The 19,459-nt window shown below is 37.2% G+C and overlaps 1 protein-coding gene across 1 annotated transcript in view; it reads left to right on the top strand.

Annotated features, from left to right (window-relative positions):
- The window catches only part of LOC105992777 (chromosome unknown open reading frame, human CXorf57), a 104,165-nt gene that overhangs the window by 41,601 nt on the left and 43,105 nt on the right, over positions 1-19,459 (top strand). Inside the window, exon 4 of the mRNA XM_013025836.1 lies at positions 14,077-14,901. Coding sequence (XP_012881290.1) covers positions 14,077-14,901 — 825 coding nt within the window. The remainder of the gene's footprint in view (positions 1-14,076; positions 14,902-19,459) is intronic.

Raw genomic sequence — 19,459 nt, forward strand, 5'->3', positions numbered from 1 at the left:
AATTGCATGTTGAAATAGAAATTTGAAGAGGAAACACATGATGAGTGCGAGCAAATGACCATGAAGAGCCTCTCAGAAGAGCTGTTGGTAACATCCTTTTATCTGGTTTCTGCAAATGTTAATGCAACAGCTTCCAATCAGTAATTTTACTCAACCTTTATTTGTCATCAATGACAATTTTTGAACAAATAAAAATTTATAATTCATACAATTGAATGATGATGTTGCCCTTTAAAAAAAGAAGCATGTATAACAAAGATTTTTCTCAGATAACTAAGATGTTAAATATAAATATATATGTTTATAATACTGAATACAGAGTTAAGGTTATTTTCATTTTTGTGACCCATGAGTTCATTATAAATTTAAAATAAAAATGTTATATCCGTATTAAATAAAATAAAAAGTATAAATGGCAGAAGTCCACTAAAATTCTAGCAGGTTAAAGGTAATTCTTTTTGTAATTATAAATTGACATGTTGAAATAAACCCCTTGGTACAACTAATTAAAGATAATGTTTAAAATGGAAAAAATATATTTTCCAATTTGTACATCTTTCCCAATCTGTAATCAAGTATTTCCCCAGAATTATGAAATTAATATGTGTTCTCTAAAAGCAAAGGAACTAAATATAAAAATTGCATGTACCAGTACATCTTTTTCTTCCTTACCACACAACTTGATATAATCTAATGTCCACATTTTTCTAAATGTTCATTGTAAAGGTGTGCACATTTCACTTAACAATACATCACAAATATACCTTCTAGTCATTAATATAGATATAATTAGTCCTTCTCTAGCAGCTGGAGATAATGATGTATTTTGAATATATTATAACTTATTTTTATATATTATATATCATACTTTATTTGTTTATTATTATATAATTTACTTATATATTATAATTTATTTCATTGCCACCCACTAGTGGCAATGAAATTAGTTTCAAGTATTTTGGCACTATAGATATTGCTACAATAAGCATTCTAATGCTAATAGAATATATGACTAAACCATATGAAGTTCTCATGGATAGATAAGAAGAAAGGAAAGAGGAGTTACATTTCTCTTGGTAGCAAATTTGAAATGAAAAAAATATCTGGAGTGATATATAAAAATAACTGTAAAGATTTTTTATAATGGAGCATGGTTGTGGCATCACAGGGCAATTAAATCTTTTTTTGCTCTTATTGATCCTTTTTAATTAGAACATATTAATTGTACAAAATAATGGGATTTACTGTGACCTCCTCACACATGCATGTAAGATTAGTAATTGTATTTACCTCCTGAGAAAAATGTGTTGTGTGTGCGCATTACAGTATTATTCAGACATAAAGAACAAAATTATGTCATTTGCAGAAAAATGGATGGAATTAAACATCATCATGTTAAATGAAATGAGCCAAATTGAGAAAGACAAGTACCATGTGTTTTCTAGCATATTTGAATCTAGGTTTGATAAAAAACACAAAAGTAGGAAGGATACTAAATATTTTTGTAGATTTTTTTCTACTGTTTATCTAAAGAGTATGTACTCCGTTCTTAGTCAGAAAGGCAAATAAAATACAAAGTTTATGAAAAATTATTTCTTTTGAAAATGATTCTCAAAATAATGTAGACAGTATGACCATGGAAGAATATCAAATAGAATTTTTGATTCATATTTTTCTTTTGAAAAATATACTCATAAGCCGGTTGCCGGTGGCTCACGCCGGTAATCCTAGCTACTCAGGAGGCTGAGATCTGAGGATCGCAGTTCAAAGCCAGCTCGAGCAGGAAAGTCTGTGAGACTCTTATCTCCAATAAACCACTAGAAAACCGGAAGTGGCACTGTGGCTCAAGCGGTAGAGTGCTCGCCTTAAGCTGAAGAGTGCAGGGACAATGCCCAAGCCCAAAGTTCAAGCCTCACATATATTCATTATCATTTCCTCTTTAATTTATTTCTTGGCAGTAGCAGAGTTTGTAATCAGGGCTTTGCATTTGGTGGGCAGATGCTGTAACTTTTTTTTGGGGGGGGGGTGTCTGGTCATGGGGCCTGAACTATGGGCCTGGGCGCTGTCCCTCAGCTCTTCAGCTCAAGGCTAGTGCTCTACCACTTGAGCCACAGTGCCACTTCCAGCTTTTTTTTTCTTTTTGCATATGTGGTGCTGAGGAATCGAACCCAGGGCCTCAGGCATGCAAGGCAAGCTCTCTACCACTGAGCAACCTTCCCAGCCACATGCTCTAACTCTTGAACCATAGTTTCAACTCCTTTTGCTCTGTTCATTTTTGTGATAGTCTTGTTTTTCTCTAAGACAGTTTGACCATGATTCTCTTATCTATGTGCCCCATTGTAGCTGAGATGTCTGGTGTACACCACTATTCAGCCTCTTCTGATGAGACAGAGATCTCAGAAGGAACTTTTTCTTCCCTAGGGTTGGCTTCAAACTAAAATCCTCTCAAGCTTAGTCTCCCAAGCATATGGAATTATATGTGTAAGTCGCCATGCCTGGATGCCTTTTTTTTTTCAGTGCTAGGGATGGAATATGAGATCTCATGCATGTTAAGCAAGTGGTCTACCACTGAGCTACAGCCATAGACCTGATGTATCAGTTTTCAATTGAATTGCTTATGGGTTTTTAATTATATTTTTAGTTTCTTATATATTCCAGATGTTAATCCTTTGTCAGATGAATAATTGACAAATGTTTTCTCCCATTCTGTAACTTGTCTCTTTACCTGTTGTTTCCTTTCCTGTAGCTTTTTAGTTTCATGTGATTTCATTTGTCTGTTTTTTACTTTTGCTTCCTGTGCATTTGTGATTCTATACAAGAACAAAATCATTGTCTATACAGATGTCTCAATGTATTTCTCCAGTGTTTTCTTCCAGTGTTTCCATAATATCAGGTCTTATATTTAAGTTTTTAAGCCATTTTTGAGTTACTTTTTCTCAAGAAGCAGGGGTCAAGTATCAATCTTCTGAACATAGATAATCAATATTCCCCATATCATTTTTTAAAGAAGCTGTCCTTTGTCCCATATTTGGTTTTGGTGACTTCGTGAAAATCAGTTAGCTGTAGACGCATAAATGTATTTCTGGAATGTCTATTTTATTCCATTGGACTGGATGTCTGTTTTTATACCAGCACAATAAAGTTTTGGTCACCATAGCTCTGGATGCCTCCAGCTTTTTTCTTTTTGTTTAAAAATGTTTTGTTTATTCAGGGTATTTTGTGCTTCCAGATGATTTTTAAATTTTTTTAAAGGAATGGTTCTTAACTGCTTTGTTTTATTTTTGTGCCAGTACTGGGACTTGAACTCAGGACCTTGTACTCTTGCTTGATGTTTTTGTTCAAAGCAGGTAACCTACTGTAACATGTGAAATCAGAAAACAGAACAAAATTATTGATAAACGGCAAAACATTTTAGCAAAGAAAAACTCCAGGCTAAATCTGACCTTTTCATGCTTGCTAAAAAGCAAAAGAACATCCCTCCCTCTCTCAAGCTTCCCTGGCTGGCAGCTTTGCACTGTACCACACACTTTGCTGAAGGCCCCTGACAACCTTGAGGCTTATCATCAGCTGTATTGAGTTGTATTAGTCAGGAGCTTATAATAAAAATCATTTCTAAGCTGGGAACCGGTGGCTCATGCCTTGTAATCATAGCTACTCAGGAGGCTGAGATCTGAGGATCTCGGTTCAAAGCCAGCCCAGGCAGGAAAGTCTGTGAGACATTTATCTCCAATAAAACCACTAGAAAACCAGAAGTGGCGCTGTGGCTCAAGCAGTAGAGTACTCGCCTTGAGCTGAAGAGCACAAGGACAGCACCCAAGCCCAGAATTCAAGCCCCATGACCAACCAATAAAAAATCATTTCTGTAAAATAGACTACTCCTGCCCAAGGTTATATTTTGACTTCTGTAATCCAAAGATACGTTTTGACTATTTGTAATCAATTATCAATAGTGTCAGTAGCATTGACAGTATCAATCATGCTGACCAAGTCAAGATTATGCTTTGCCTATGCTCTTGTGACTCAAGGCTACATTATGCTTTGGTAACCTTGCTTGCTTGCTTTAGTAAACATCAAATATGTGGTACCCCTTCCTATAAAAATCCCCCATGAAAAGCAAATGGGGCTGTTCTCCAAAGCTCTGCAAGCTGGAGACAGTCACTTCATGGCTAATGAAAGGCTTCCAGCCAAATTGAGTGCTGGTGACTCCTTTTGCAGATCATGGGTTCAAGTCCCACCAGCCCAAGGAAGTTGAGATACTTCACTACCATTTCTGGTTCCATTTCTGGGTTTTTGTGAGTTAATTAGAGATAAGAATCTGTCCAGGCTGGCTTTAAACTTTGATCGTCAGATCTTAGCCTCAATAGCAGATAAGAGTACAGGCATGAACCACCAGCACCCATCTACACATATTTTGTTGTTGTTTTGTTTGCTTTGTGTTAGCTAGACCTCTACTACTTTAGTCACAGATCCACTTCTGGCTTTTTGGGGGGAGGGATTAATTGAAGATAAGGGTCTCATTGACTTTTCTGAACTGACTGGCTTTGAACCCAAATCATTATATCTTAGCCTCTTGAGTAGCTTGGATTACAGTTGTGAGCCACTGGCAACTGGCCAAATATTTTGTTTTAACTGTATCAATATTGTATTATTTCTAAGGGCTGGTGTAATGAAACAATACCAAATAGGTGGTTTAAAATAAAAGAAATTCATTATTTCACAGTTATGAAGTTTAAAAGTCCAAAATCAAGGTGTTGGTAGGCCCATACACTCCCTGGAAGCTCCAGAGTGAATTGTTCTCCCTTGCTTCTGGGGGCTATTGGCTCAGTGGCTTTGGGTTGCATCACTCCTATTTCTGCCTCCATCTTCACAAGAACTCTCTGGTCCCTTGTGTGTCTATGTTTTCTATTGTCCTTTAGTCTCTCTTTGTCTCTATTTTTCTTGTATTGGTTTAGGTCACACTGAAATTCTATATGATTTTGTATTAACTTGATTCTGTAATCAAGCACTTGATTTCCCCCTAGGTTACAGTCACAGGAACAGGAGTAAGGATTTCATCAGACGTGAGAGAAGGGCACAATTGAACAGACAGTTCAGCCCACCACAAATGCCATAAAAGAATGGAAATTCGTAAACCTAAATTTTAACACCAGTTAAAATTTTTCCAGTTGACGAGATTATTGATAAAATATATTTTTCTTTAAAATTTCAGCATTTTATTAAAATATTGAAGAAACACATGAAACTAGAAAAAATTGAAGCTGAAAATTGCCTATCCCACTTCGTTTCTCACACACATAAACACAGACACACAGCCATACCCACACCCACCCATCCCCCCCACACACACACTGGGCACACAAACTTATCTTTAGGTGGGAATGAAATTTTCCATAGGGTTGCAGTCTCCACAGAGTGCTTCATTTGTACCTGATTGCCTCTAGTGTGTCTCTCTCCTCCTCTTACTCTTCAATTACAGTCAGTGGAAAGAGAGCTGAAAATGATATATTCCTCGTTGCACATCACACCTCAAACCTCACCCCATCTTTGTCTTTAGTGAAGAAGGAAACTTTCTGTAGCTGAAGAGTGCAATATCTAATTGCCTGAATAACCTAAGTGTATTTCCCTTGTCATTGATCTGCAGATGGCTAGCTCTGATTAGCACTATGGACTTTTCAGTAGTTCTGTTTTACAGGGGAAGAGGTGTTCTGATTTAAGCTCCTCCACTTCCCAGCTTTGCATGTGTCAGCAGTCCTCAGTTTTTCACCCTACTGCCAATATGGTGTGTGTTCTTTTTTCTATTTTCTAAATCTAAATAGGTTTAAAAAAAGTGAGTTCTACTTATGTTTGAATTTATTTGCTTACTGGATTTTCCTTTTGTTTTATTTGTTTACATAACCATTAGCCATTTCCATTTTATTTGTGGAAATGTCACTTTCAGTCCTATTCCATTAGCCAAGATGATTCCACAGCAATGACTAAGCCCAAGGGGGTAATGAAGAACAATCTAGAGTTAAAAAGAAAAAGAAAGTTCACAAATATTTGGCAAAAGTTGGTGGTGACTACTATAGATAGGTTCACACCAGGGGAATTGCTTGGTCAAAATAGCTATATTTTAAATATTCAAAAGAAAACTTTTAATTTTTCAAAACCATATTATCCATCAAGGTGAAGAAACAACTACAAAAAAAATGGTTCCATTGAAGAGGTAGGAAGAGGGAAAGAATGATGGAGAGAGAAAATACAAAAATAGATTGAAATAGCTGTGTATATTTATAGTATAAAGAATCTGATAGCTATTGATCAATAGAGAATTGGGGGTCAGAAAAAAGAGAAAACAATAGAGAGGGTTATTCTGATTTGTGTGTGTGTGTGTGCACGGGTGCATGCACATGCACACATTCATTGTGACCCATTCACAACTGCAAATTAATATTCTTAATTCCATTGGTACAATTAATGCACACTTAAAAAGTGAATGACAGAAAAGTAAAACAAGCTCTGTTGAGGGGAGAATCAGCAGGAATGGAAAGAGTGAATAGGGAGGTTGAAGATGAATATGGGTGAACAAATTTATTTGCATGCATGAAAATAGAACAATAAAACTTGTTGCAATTGTTTTAGAAGTAGGAAGGGAAGGAGATAGAGGGAGGGGGAGAGTTGGATACATTTCTACATAGAAATGTCTCAATGAGCTCCCCATTGTACAACTAATGTATGCTACTAAACAATTAAAATAAACAAAACCAGTACTAGTGCCATGCCTATAGTCTTAGCTATTTCTGAGGCTGAGATCTGGAGGATCTAAGTTTAGGGCCAGCCAGGCAAAAAAGTTTTTGAGATTCCATCTTCAAAATAACCAGCAAGCTGGGAAGGGATGGGAAGGGTAAACAAAGGAGGAGGCTGCAATGCTTGGTAAGAAATGTACGCATTATCCTGCCCATGCAATTGTAACCCCTCTGTACAGTTTGTTCACAAATAAAATAAAATAAAATTTAAAAAAAAAACAAAATAACCAGCAAAAAGAAAGGCTAGAGGCATCAGTCTAGCAAGCACTAGCCCAAGTTCAAACACTAGTACCACCAAAAGCAAAACATAAATAAAAGTTAAAATATTATAAAAAGAGTAAAAGTGCAATAACTTAATATATGTCTACATGGATTAAATGTAGAGTAAGATTCTTAAACTCTTTTTTGTATTGTAGTTAATAATGATAGCTACCATTCACTGAATGTCTTTTTTGTCATATTTATAGACAGGCTATCATTCATTTTCACACAAAAAATGCAAAATGTACTATAAAACCCAGCTTACAAACAGAAAACATATGCCCTGAATAAGTGAAAAAGAGATTAAAAACATAGAAGAATACTTGTATTTCCACATATTTGTTCTAGCTCTGCATGCCATTGGTAACTTTTTTGTAAATAAAGTACACACTTATTAAGTATATAACTTGATAATTATTTTGTGTTTATGCTGGTATTAGGGCATAAACTCAGGACCTTGTGGTCACATTCACCCATGTTCACAGCTGGCTCTACCCCTTGAGCCACATCTCCAGGTCAGCATTTTTGCTAGTTAATTAGAGATGAGTCTTTCAGATCAGCCTCAATAAATTTGGAAAGGCATGAATATTACAAAGTATTTTCCCTGACAGTAGTGGGGTGAACTTAGAAAACAGTAATAGAAGAAAAATGGAAAATTCATGGATATGTAGAAAGAAATCAACACATTCTTAACTACGCCATGGTTTAAAGAAGAAAACACAAGAGAAATTAGAAAACAATTTTAGATGAGTGAAAACTAAGTCACCACATATCAAAACTGTTGCTAAACCACTGTTTACTGTGTAGTTTATAGACATAAATACCCATACTAAAAAAAGAAGAAACATCTCAAATAAATGACAAACTTCCACTTAAAGAAAATAGCAAAAGCTGAAGGTGTGCCTCAGAAGTGGCTCATCCAGAGTTGAAAAACAGAAGCAAAACCATATATTCATAGATGACCTGTTCTCACATACACTAAATCATAAGGAACTGACTTATAACAACTAATATACAAAGTTGTATAATACAAAATCAAGTTCATTTCCATATATACCATCAGTGAACAATCTGAAAACAACATTATTAATAAATCACAATTATAATAACCTTTAAAAAGTGGTAAAGTATTTTAGGGACTAAGTTAACCAAAGCAGTGCAAGACTTGTACAGTGAAGACCAAAAACCATTTTTTAAAGTTAACACCTTAGTGTAAGATCTAGATAGTTGAAAATAATTGAAAATGTATTGTCAGATCCAAAGTTCTTACGGTTATAATGTTGAGATATCAAGGAAATGGCTAATATGGTGGGATTTTTATGAAAATGGGTACAGCATATGAAGAGAGTGAAGGAATGGGGTAAAAACACAAGAAGTTGTGTCTAGTATGTGGCCAGTATGAACAAAGCCATGAGGACAAATATAAGCATTTGTTTGAGATGCTGAAGAGCAATAGAAGGCTAAAAACCACTGAAATGCTGAATCTCTATAAAAGATTGCAATTTATGCACTTCCAATAAATAAACCAAGCTATATTCCACATCTGCTAGAAAAATGTCTTAAATTCACCATTGGTTTAAATGAAATAAAGAATATCATAAGCTATACAAATCCATCTTTGTATATAGAAGCAATTTAGTGAATAAAATCAAGAGCAGCTTGAAAATGGAAAGATGTTGGGAATGGGCAGCAGTGAGCAGAAGGTTGTAGTGCCCTGGTTGCCAGGCAGCACCCTGAGGCCCCTCTCATCACCGTGGTGATGATTGGCAAGCTTATCTAAACAAGCTCTGTCATTTTATCTGAACTCTCTACATCCTTTTACCCCCAACTAGTCATGCGACTCCTTTTCACATTTCCCCAACAATTCCACCTACGTTCATAATCTTAAGGATCTGAAAAACCTACAAGTGTGCGTCTGATGCTAATTTCCCTACCCAAGGAAATGAATGAAAGGATAAAACAAAGGAATGAGAAGATAAACCAAAACAAAGTTCTCTTGAGTAAAAATTAATGTACTTAGGGAATAATGCTGTGTCTATCCAACTTAGATCATGGAAAGCCTTTTTTCTATGTTTCCAATTCATCATTTATTGTTTTAGAAGTAGGAAGGAGATAAGGAAGAGTGATAAAGGGCATTTTGTTTGTAATTGTGTCTTTTAAGTTCAACACATAAGGAAAATCACAATATTCAATTTAAAATACATTTTTCAAGTTCTGTAGTATAAAACATTCTATTGAAAATATTGTACTTAATATTTGTGTTAGGTATCCCTAACAGAATTATTTTTTGGTCTAAGTCTGGTACTGAAATCAGTATCTGAGTCACACCTCCAACCCCCAGAATTATTTTTATCATTTTTCATTTTAAATTTGATGTCATTCTAAGAGGCTTCTGAAAATAACTTCTGAGACACCATGAAGTATGGTAGTATTCATTTTGTAAATTTCTACTGAAACATGATAGCGATAGTAAACTTGTTTTTAAATTTTTATTTTCCCATAGAATTGATGTTCTCATATAAATATCCAGTACTGGAGATTGTTCTCAGGGCTTTACACTCTTACTCAACTTCTTTGTTTGTTTGCCAATCCTGGGGCTTGAACTCAGGGCCTGGCCCTAGGCTTCTTTTTGTCAAGGCTAGCACTCTACCACTTGAGCCACAGCACCACTTCTGGCTTTTTCTGAGTAGTTTATTGGTGATAAAAGTCTCATGGACTTTCCTGCCCAGGCTGGCTTTAAATGACGATCCTCTGGTCTCAGCCTCCTGAGTAGCTTGGATTACAGGTATGAGCCATCAAGCACTACTTGCTCAACTTCTTTGCTCACAGTTAGTGCACTGACACTTGAGCCATGCCTCCAATTCCAGGTTTTTGCTGCTTAATTGAGGATGGAGTCTCATAGACTTTTCTACTTGGGTTCTCAGAGGATTCTACCTTTGAATAGCATGAGATCCTCAGATGTCATTCTTCTAAGTAGTTAGGATCACTGTTGTGAATGACCAGCACCTATCTAAGATATTTTCAAGGCTTTGTAATCAGAATATTGGTAGTTCTGATGCTCTGTTACTTCTCATTGTGTGTTCTTGGGTCATGTCAGTCCCCTTTTAATACCTGAATTAATTCATTTGTAATAAAAGGGGATTGGGCTATACTTGTGGCTTTTAAGCCTTTGTGGATTGAAGCTATCATAAGAAATTCACTTCACAGCAAATGCCAGTATACTCACCTATATGTCACAAATGTGAAACAAAAATTTTATGAAGCAATTCTCACCCTTATTACAGAAATATTCTGAGTTATTCATTTCCATGTTTTTAATTGCTAGTGGTGACTCAATAACTTGAACTGGTAACCTCACTAATCTTTCACAACCCACAGTTTGAAGAGCATTAAATAAGGGATACCTAGTGGCTCTCTACAGTAGTAATATTCTATTATTTTGTTATGGCTTTGTCTTGCTTTTAGAATAATATCAGCAGTAGTTAGCATTTTTACAACTTTTACTACATTCCAGATTCTCAGTTAAGCATTGTACTCATATGAAGTAACAGTTTTCAACAACCAGAAGTACTAAAAGTAGTAAAATTTTAGTAATGAGGAAAATCATTGTGACTGATATTTGCACCAAATTCATTGGACTACAAAAATATATTTCAATTCAGATTTAGTCTTTTGAGTATCTTAGAACATACCCACTTTATAAAATACTGTTTTGCCTGCCTTTACCAATTTAACCTATGGAGAGCACTATTAGAAGCCTGCCATATGGAAAAGGAGAAAAAATGATTATTGACTCTGAAAGTCAAATGCTTATTCTGTTATTGTGAAGCACATTTGATCCTAAAGCAAGTGCTTAATAATGTCGTTTCTATAAGTGTGAGTACTACTGAAGTAGATGTTATGTACATTATAACAGATTGTCAACAGAATAATACAAAAGACTCCATATGTGCTGCCTTACATTCATCTTTACTGTAAATAGAAGTGTAAAACCAAAAAGTGGTGCTACTTATTGCCGGTTCTAGTAATTATCCTATTGCAAAGCACCACCATAAAAAAAAAACAACCAAATTTTGGGTTTCTCATGGTGCTACATACCTGTGATTCCCTCTATGCAGGAAGCCATAGATAGGAGGATCTCAGTTGAAGGACAGCCTTATAGTGAGGCTCTGAGTTCAAACCCTAGTTCAACAAAAAGGAAGGAAGAAGGGAAGGAAGGAAGTAAAGAAGGCCTTTTAGGAATTATCTGGAAGGATCCAAAAATACAATGGTACAAAACTAGAATTCATAAATTTTATTATTTAGGGGGTCCTGATGGAGGTACTAAACCAGTAAGAAAGAGTACATGAAGCCGGGCGCCGGTGGCTCACACCCGGAAGCCTAGTCAGGAGGCTGAAATCTGAGGATCTCGGTTCAAAGCCAGTCAGGGCAGGAAAGTCTGTGAGACTTTTATCTCCAATAAACCACTAGAAAACCGGAAGTGGTGCTGTGGCTCAAGCGGTAGAGCACTCGAGCCTTCGCCTTGAGCTGAAGAGCACAAGGACAGCGCCCAAGCCCAGAGTTCAAGCCCCATGACAGACCAAAAAAAAGAAAGAAAAAAGAAAGAGTACATGAGAGCTGGGTGGGATTGGTTCACAAATGAATCATGGTTCAAAGCCAGTCCAGGCAGAAAAGTTCATGAGACTCTTATCTCCAGTTAAGTACCAAAAAATGCTAGAAGTGGAGCTGTGGCTCAAGTGGTCAAGTACTAGCCCTGAGCAAAAACACTCAGGGATAGTACCTAGGCTCTTAGTTCAAGCTCTAGGACTGGCACAAATTAAAACATAACGAGCAACTTATGACCACACTCTTGGGGAGAAAAAAGGCCTTGAAAAAGTAAGAGTTTGGTAATAGTGTATCACCATTCAAGCAGATTGTTGATGACTACTTAAGTCTCATGAAAATTAAACTTTGTGAAGCTCCAGGTTGTTGCATTACTTAGTGCAATGTGTCTGCATGCCTTGGGCAAGTGCCAGTGCTTCTTGTCCTAGCATTAATTACAAGTGGACAGTATAGTCATGAGGCAAAAATGGTATGGGATTTTAACTGCAAGCGACTTTTGTATTTGGAAAAGCACTGTTGTAAAGTACAGCTATGCTTCAGATCCTAGTATTGTATTCAATAAAACTGCGTAACTGATGCCTACATGTTGGTTGGTAAATAAATCCAGTGAAATGTCCATAAGTATATGGAAAAGCGATTTTAGAGGCTACAAGGTAGACAGAATTGCTGTGGACACTTAGTAAAAGGAACTCTTGCTCAGTGCCAGTGGCTCAAGTTTGTAATCCTAGTTACTCAAGGAACTGAGATCTGAGGATTAGGACACACTGGACCTTGTGGGATTTATTCCTTCAGTCACAAACATTAATGCAAGCATTATAAGGTATATATGATTATTTGCCTTATCATTTTTTTGTTTCCATCTCCCACATTCATATTGGTTTACAACAAGTTTTCCTAATCATTTGTGTTTTATATTGTTTACCATGTCTTATGGTGATTATTGAATGTCTTTTTTCTATCTGCCTATCTTTCTATCTGCCTCATCTGTTATGGGAAACCTTCATTTTGATTTTTCCTTTCTCCAATTAAGTAACGGAAAAGCTGGAAGTGGAACTGGAACCCCTTTGTACAATTACTTAATAAAAATAAAAATTTTAAGTTGGAAGTGGAGCTGTGGCTGAAGTGGTAGGGGCCATCCCTGAGGAGAGAAAACCACAACACCCATGCCCTGAGTTTGGGACCAAGTATGGTCAAGGCAAGAAAAAGAAATCCCAGTTAAAAAGGAAGATGGAGGAGGAGTTAAGGAGTAATATAAGGGGTGAATTTTACTCATCTACATTATATAAGTAACATACTAAGGTTTTTTTTTAAGAAATGCTCTTATTGAAATGCTGTATCCTACCTCTATTAAGTGAGGAGTTGTATTTTTAGGTACATTTTAAGAAGTTTCATCTAAAAGGGGCACCAGTGATTCAGGACTGTAATCTTACCTACTCAGGAGGCTGATATCTGAGGATTGAGGGTAAAAGTCACTACAGGCAAGAAAGTTCATGAGAATCTTCTCTGCAGTTAATCATCAAAAAGAAAGGTAGGAGTGGAGCTGTGGATCAAGTAGTTAAGCTCTGGCATTGAGCAAAAGCACTCAGCAACAGCGTTCAGGACTTGATGTATATTGTACCAAAAAATTCACACAAATTTGGTTCTTTACCTAGAGAACTGTATTTTTTTTTGGGGGGGGTCCGGTTGTGGGGCCTGAACTCTGGGCCTGGGCACTGTACCTCAGCTCTTCAGCTCAAGGCTAGCGCTCTACCACTTGAGCCACAGTGCCACTTCCGGCTTTTTCCTTTTTGCTTATGTGGTGCTGAGGAATCGAACCCAGGGCCTCAGGCATGCAAGGCAAGCGCTCTACCACTGAGCCACCTTTCCAGCCTGAGAACTGTATTTTTTAAATCTTCATTTGCAGTTAACTAGTAAGTTCTATACCATGTACTGAAGGAGCCACTATAGGCTATTATGGTAATAGTAATTGCCATGGCAGTTGACATTCACTGCGATCTTTCTTTTGTTTGTTCTGGGATTGGAACTCAGGACTTTTCACTACTGAGGACTTTTTGTGCTAGGGGATGTGCACAACTTATGCGTTTTTGTTCATGCAATATATGAGGCTGGTGTTATCATAGTCAGGCATATTAACCAATGACCAATTAACTTAATGTGCCAGCTCCAAATCCAAAGTCTGAATTGCCTGAGCTTAATAAGTACAGACTGTGACTTCTGCCGCTTTTACGTTTCACATCCCTCTGGGCACTCTACTTTGTAGGGAAGTCCGTGGTGCTCCTCACCTTTTTCTCTTGTGCCTTGGGAACCGAGATGATCAAGGTTCTCTCCCCTGCGCAACTCCCTGGCAAGACTCTCCTTTCTTCCCCCAAGTTAGTCTCGTGAGCTTGATAGGACTACGGGTGGTAATGTGGTGCGTGGGACTATTTAGAAATCCCTCCGAATCCCCAGCGGAACGCCGAGGAGAGGGGCGGGCCCAGAGCGCGGCGCGCTTGCGCAACCTCTTTGAAACCTTGCTACTGGGCGGGCCCTGGGCAGTTGGCGGAGGCTTCTTGGAGCTACGCGCACTGTTTCTCGGCTCTTAGTTTGGGACGGGGCAAAGTAGCACGTGGAGTTTTCATTTATCTCAAGATGTCGGCTGAGAGAGGTCGCGTTGGATCCTATCCGCAAAACCCTGAGAAAAAGCAGACTGAAGTCCCAGGAGTGGTGATCCGAAAGGCTGGTGCCCAAAAGCCCAACTCCTGGATCCAAAAGGTTCTTCAACAGATTGTACGGTCACCTGGCATGTGTGTGAGCCCCTCTGAGGTGGTGCCCGTCACCGTACTGGCAGTCCAGAGGTACCTGTTAGAGTACGATCGCCGGGACACGCAGCCGAAGCCTCCCGTTTACTGCTATGATGTGACCATCTCCGACGGCGTGTACCAGGAAAAGTGCTGCCTCGATACCAGTCTCAACTGTCTGGTTCGTCAGAATATTCTTAAAGTTGGCATCAAAATGAGCATTTCTAGAGTCTCGTGTCTTTACAACGAGGAACATTTAGGCCAAGGGATCCTTTGCATCGATAGCGTCCACTGCGAGGAGGCGTTAGATGATATTTCTGTCGAAGAAATTCCCTTCCGAAACAGTGAGCACCAGAAGAAACCCGAGCGGCCTTTGAGGGGCGAGCGCAGTCATTATTTGGCTTTGTGGAATAATGAAGATCCGTATGGAGACATCTGGCTAACCAACAAGCAACCTGAAGACTACAATTTTAAACGTAAGGAATTAGCGGGGATGTTGGGAGAGTTGGGGAAGTGGCGGTTCAGAACTTGGGATAATGGCAAAGGAAATGAGTATGGTTCTGGAGAGTCTCTGGTCCCTTTCAAGCTGCGGCGGAACAAGTTGGAAGCTAGGTTTTGAGATTTTTATTGATTTGTTTATTTTTAAATTTTATTTTATTTTAAAGATGCTGTACAGAGGGGTTACAGTTACATGAGTAAGGTAATGAGTATATTTCCTATCGAGCATTTTTACCCCCTCCTTTGTTTTTCCCCTACCATCCCTTCCCTCCCCACCCTCCCACTCCTCCCCCGCGAAGTTGTAGAGTTCATTTCCAACATAGTGTCTTGTGAGTCTCATTGTTGCAATGGGTCATCCTGTGTTTTATTTATTTTTTATTTATTTAGTTTTATGTTATTTTACTGAGAGGCTTCTTGGTGAAATTTGTCTGATTGGTGTCCTGGTTTGGTTTCTTCATGAAGTGCCTCAGCAGATCCTAAATTCAACCTGGCAAAGACACTGTTGGTGGGGGGAGGGGGAGTCCATATTCCTCCAGCGACCGTGCCTTCCTTCTACGCGACCTAGCCATTTCAGTTATAGAAATGTAACGATGTAACCATCGGTTGCCGAGAGTGTAAGTTTCAATTGTACATAAAAACTTCCACTTGTAGTTTGCATGCTTTGACCTTTGCTCCAAAATGATGCTCCCTTATTTATTCCTTAAATATTTCCATCCAGCAAAACGCCACTTTTTATGTCTTTTAAAGCAAAGAGTTGAGTAACTATCACCTTTGGAAGGTGCGGGATTTTGTGCAAAGGCTTCAAATTCTCGCTTTCTGTTCCTTCTTTGCTACACACAGAATTTATTAAGGAAGTTCAATTTTGGGGGGTTACAACTAACTACTCAAAATATATTGCTTTCTTAACAGGTGAAACTAAGGAGAATGGCATTGCTATACGCATGAACATGCATATGGCATGGGGAAAATAATTAAATACAAAAAACAATAAGAAAAAATACCAGGAAAATCTGTAATGTTCTATATTTGTTGCTCTTCGGCCCTTTTTTCAACACAATGTTAAACCACAGATCCAGCAAAAAAAAAAAAAAAAACTTAAAAGCCAAAATAACAAAAGCAAAAAGCAACGTACATCAAAATATGTAAACATAGTAATAATAGCCACTGAGGGGCAAAGAAAATACGGCTCAAACTTGTACCAAAGATCGTATAAATAAGTTTTTGAAATTGAAATACTTATTTCCAGGGTTAAAGAAAATATTTTATCCTAAGCACTCGAATAAAGCAACAGTAAATAACAACTCCAAATGTGGTTTATTTCTAACTGTTTTCACAATTAAATATGTAAGGGAAAAATTGATGACGTCAAGAATTGAAAATAGAGCTCATAATTTCTAAAATTATCTAAGATTTTTAAAAAGAAAGTAATATCCATTTATCAAAGCTGTGTTTTATTGCAAAGGGTAGTGGACATAAAAAAACCCAAACTGTGTATTTAGAAGTTTATTATGTTAAAAGTATCAGAGCCATATACAGCAAAATAGTGGTCACTGATGTAGAAACTACCTTGCTGTTCACGTAAACTCCTTTCACATTTGCTGTGAGATTGAGATTATTAATAATAAAATAGGGGATTAGAGTGTATAACCTCTCACCTTTCCTATGACTTCAGTTGCCTTCTCCAAATTGCCAACTGTTTGTGGTCCACTGTGCAGCTATGAAAAAGAAATGGTGTTTCTTTGCATGGTTTCCTATTTCCACTTAACAACGTAGACATCTTTTGTGCACATCTGTACCTACAATATCTCATAGTATGACTGTACTACAGTTTCCATAATCATGTCATCATAATTTCTCGTTGTAGGCAGTGCTGTTTTTCCATATCAGCTATATTTATCATCACTACTTTGTATTTATATTGACTGTATTTGAGAATTTCTGTTAAGGGACAAATTCTGAGAACTGAAATTGCTAACGTGATACTTGAATTTTTTAATTTAATGCATATGGCATGTCATGTTTTGACTATTCCCACGAATTTATAGCCATCAGCATATATCGGGGTGTTCAGTTTCTATATTTTGCTTGCTGTTGTAAAATGTTTTTAGATAAACATATATTAATGATATCCAAGTGCTTTCATTGTAATATTTCTATACATGCTTACATTAATCATAATACTCTCTGTTACTCTTTTTTAAATTTTCCATCACTTTTCTTTATAATTTCATTGTGATATTTATTACAACTTTTATTTGTGCCAGTCCTGGGGCTTGAACTCAGGGCCTGGGCAAATCTTCTTGACCTTTTTTTTTTTTTTGTCAGTTGTGGATCTTGAACTCTGGGCCTGGGCACTGTCCCTCAGCTCTTCAGCTCAAGACCAGTGCTCTGCCACTTGAGCCACACCACTTCCTGTTTTCTGGTGGTTAACAGGAGATGAAAGTCCCACAGACTTTCTTGCCCGGGCTGGCTTTGAACCATGATCCTCAGATCTCAGTCTCCTGAGTAGCTAGCATTACAGGCATGAGCCACCAGTGCCTAGGCTCCTGAGCTTTTTTGCTTAAGGCTAGCACTCTACCACTTGAGCCACAGGGCCACTTCTGGTTTTCTAGTGGTTCATTGGAGATAAGAGTCTTACCGACTTTCCTTGCCCAGGCTGGCTTTGAACCGTGATCCTCATATCTCAGCCTCCTGAGCAGCTAGGATTACAGGCATGAGCCACCGGTGCCCAGCACTACTTCCTATTTTGCCACTTTGACTTTTGCAGAATTTCTGTTTATTTTTCTTCTAGTAATTTGGAATTTACATATTATTTTGTAGTGCTTACTTGATGTTTCAAAGAAATAATTAAATTAAATGTCGTTTTGTGAGTCTTCAGAGCAAGAGACAGCAATTAGGACACTAGTAGTGTATGGTGCCTTTTCCTTTTAGCCTGCTGTGATAGGAGGTTTGAAAGTATTTAATTGAGTTTTTCCCATCATAAATTATTTTGGCTCATAGTTTTTTCTCTTTTGTATTGATTCTGTCTATATGTTTCAAATTATCCTGAGTTTATAAGGTGAATTGGTACAATTAGTATATTTTAATGAACTGTAGAACAATTTATAGTTCAGGGAAAAGAGCTATTCCTTGAGAGCTGCTAGAATTTTGTTGTACAATCATGTGAACAGCTGCCATTTAGGGAAGCTACTATTTGTGAAGTTCTTTTTGTTTTCTACTATAGTTTACATATTTGGGTTTTCTGCTTCTTACAGCAGTGCTTGTAATTAATACTTTCCTAGATTATCCATTTCACTATATTTTTCAAATTTATTGTTACAGAGTCATACTTAATAAACTGTAAACTGTTTTCCCCTGTCTTCATAATTCATCACATTTGGAATCAATATTGTTCTTTATCCTTTTTAGAGGGGTGGAATTGAATGCAGGAACTCAAGCATGAAAGGCAAGTTTTCTACCCTATATAATGTTTTCTAATTCATTTTTTCACCTTTTATCTTTATTCCTTTCTGCATTTCTTGGATTTATTCTTCTGAAAAAATTCTTCAAATATGCCTACTGGCTTTTCCCATGACTTTAATTAACAATTCAGGACATGAAAACAAATTCATAATAATCCTAAGGCATTATTTACTTTGCTTTTCTATCACAGGTTACAGCAGAGTTTTCTACAGGTTTGCAGGATATGTAATATTGAAATAGACTAAGTTCTGAAGAAGATATGAATATCTAGCTAACTCAGTAAGCTAAAGAAATTCACAGAAATATAAAACAGTATGATTCTCTTCACTGAATATTTGTTTTGGAAAACAATCATTTTTTATTGTCAAGGTTATATACAGAGGGATTACAGTTACATAAGTAAGCTAATAAGTACATTTCTTGTCAAACTTATTAACCCTTCCTCGTTTTTCTCCTACTTTCCCACCCCCCCCATCTCTCCAAGTTGTACAGATCATTTCCACCATATTGTCTTGTGTATATTGTTGTTGCATTGGTTCCCTCTCATCCTTTTTCTCACTGTTCTGTTGTTCCCTAATTCAGGTAAATGTATATACAATACCAGGGTAACAAAATCAAACACAGTGACAACATGGGATATACCATAGTGGGAAGAACATACAAAAGAAACAAAAAATCACATAGTACATTAAAAAACAGCAACAACAAAGAAAAACCTCTTGTGTCCATGTCTTGGAGTTCATTCCCTTAGAATCATTTTATATGGTCATATTTACATAGCTATTGAGCTGTTCTGCTCATCTGCTGAGATTATACTAGACGTATACTAATTATTGCAAATAAGGGAAACCATGGGACCTATGTTTCTTTGGGTCTGGCTTACTTCACTTAATATAATTTTTTCCAAGTCTTTCCATTTCCTTAGAAATGGGGCAGTGTCATTCTTTCTGACAGAAGCATAGAATTCCATATCCTAGCTATGGTGAATATACATAATAATAATGCTGCAGTAAACATAGTTGTGCTGGTAGCTTTAGTATTGCCTTGTTTGTTTTCATTTGGGTAAATGCCCAA

The sequence above is a fragment of the Dipodomys ordii genome, unplaced genomic scaffold, assembly GCF_000151885.1.
Source record: "Dipodomys ordii isolate 6190 unplaced genomic scaffold, Dord_2.0 Scaffold88, whole genome shotgun sequence".
Lineage (NCBI taxonomy): Eukaryota > Metazoa > Chordata > Mammalia > Rodentia > Heteromyidae > Dipodomys > Dipodomys ordii.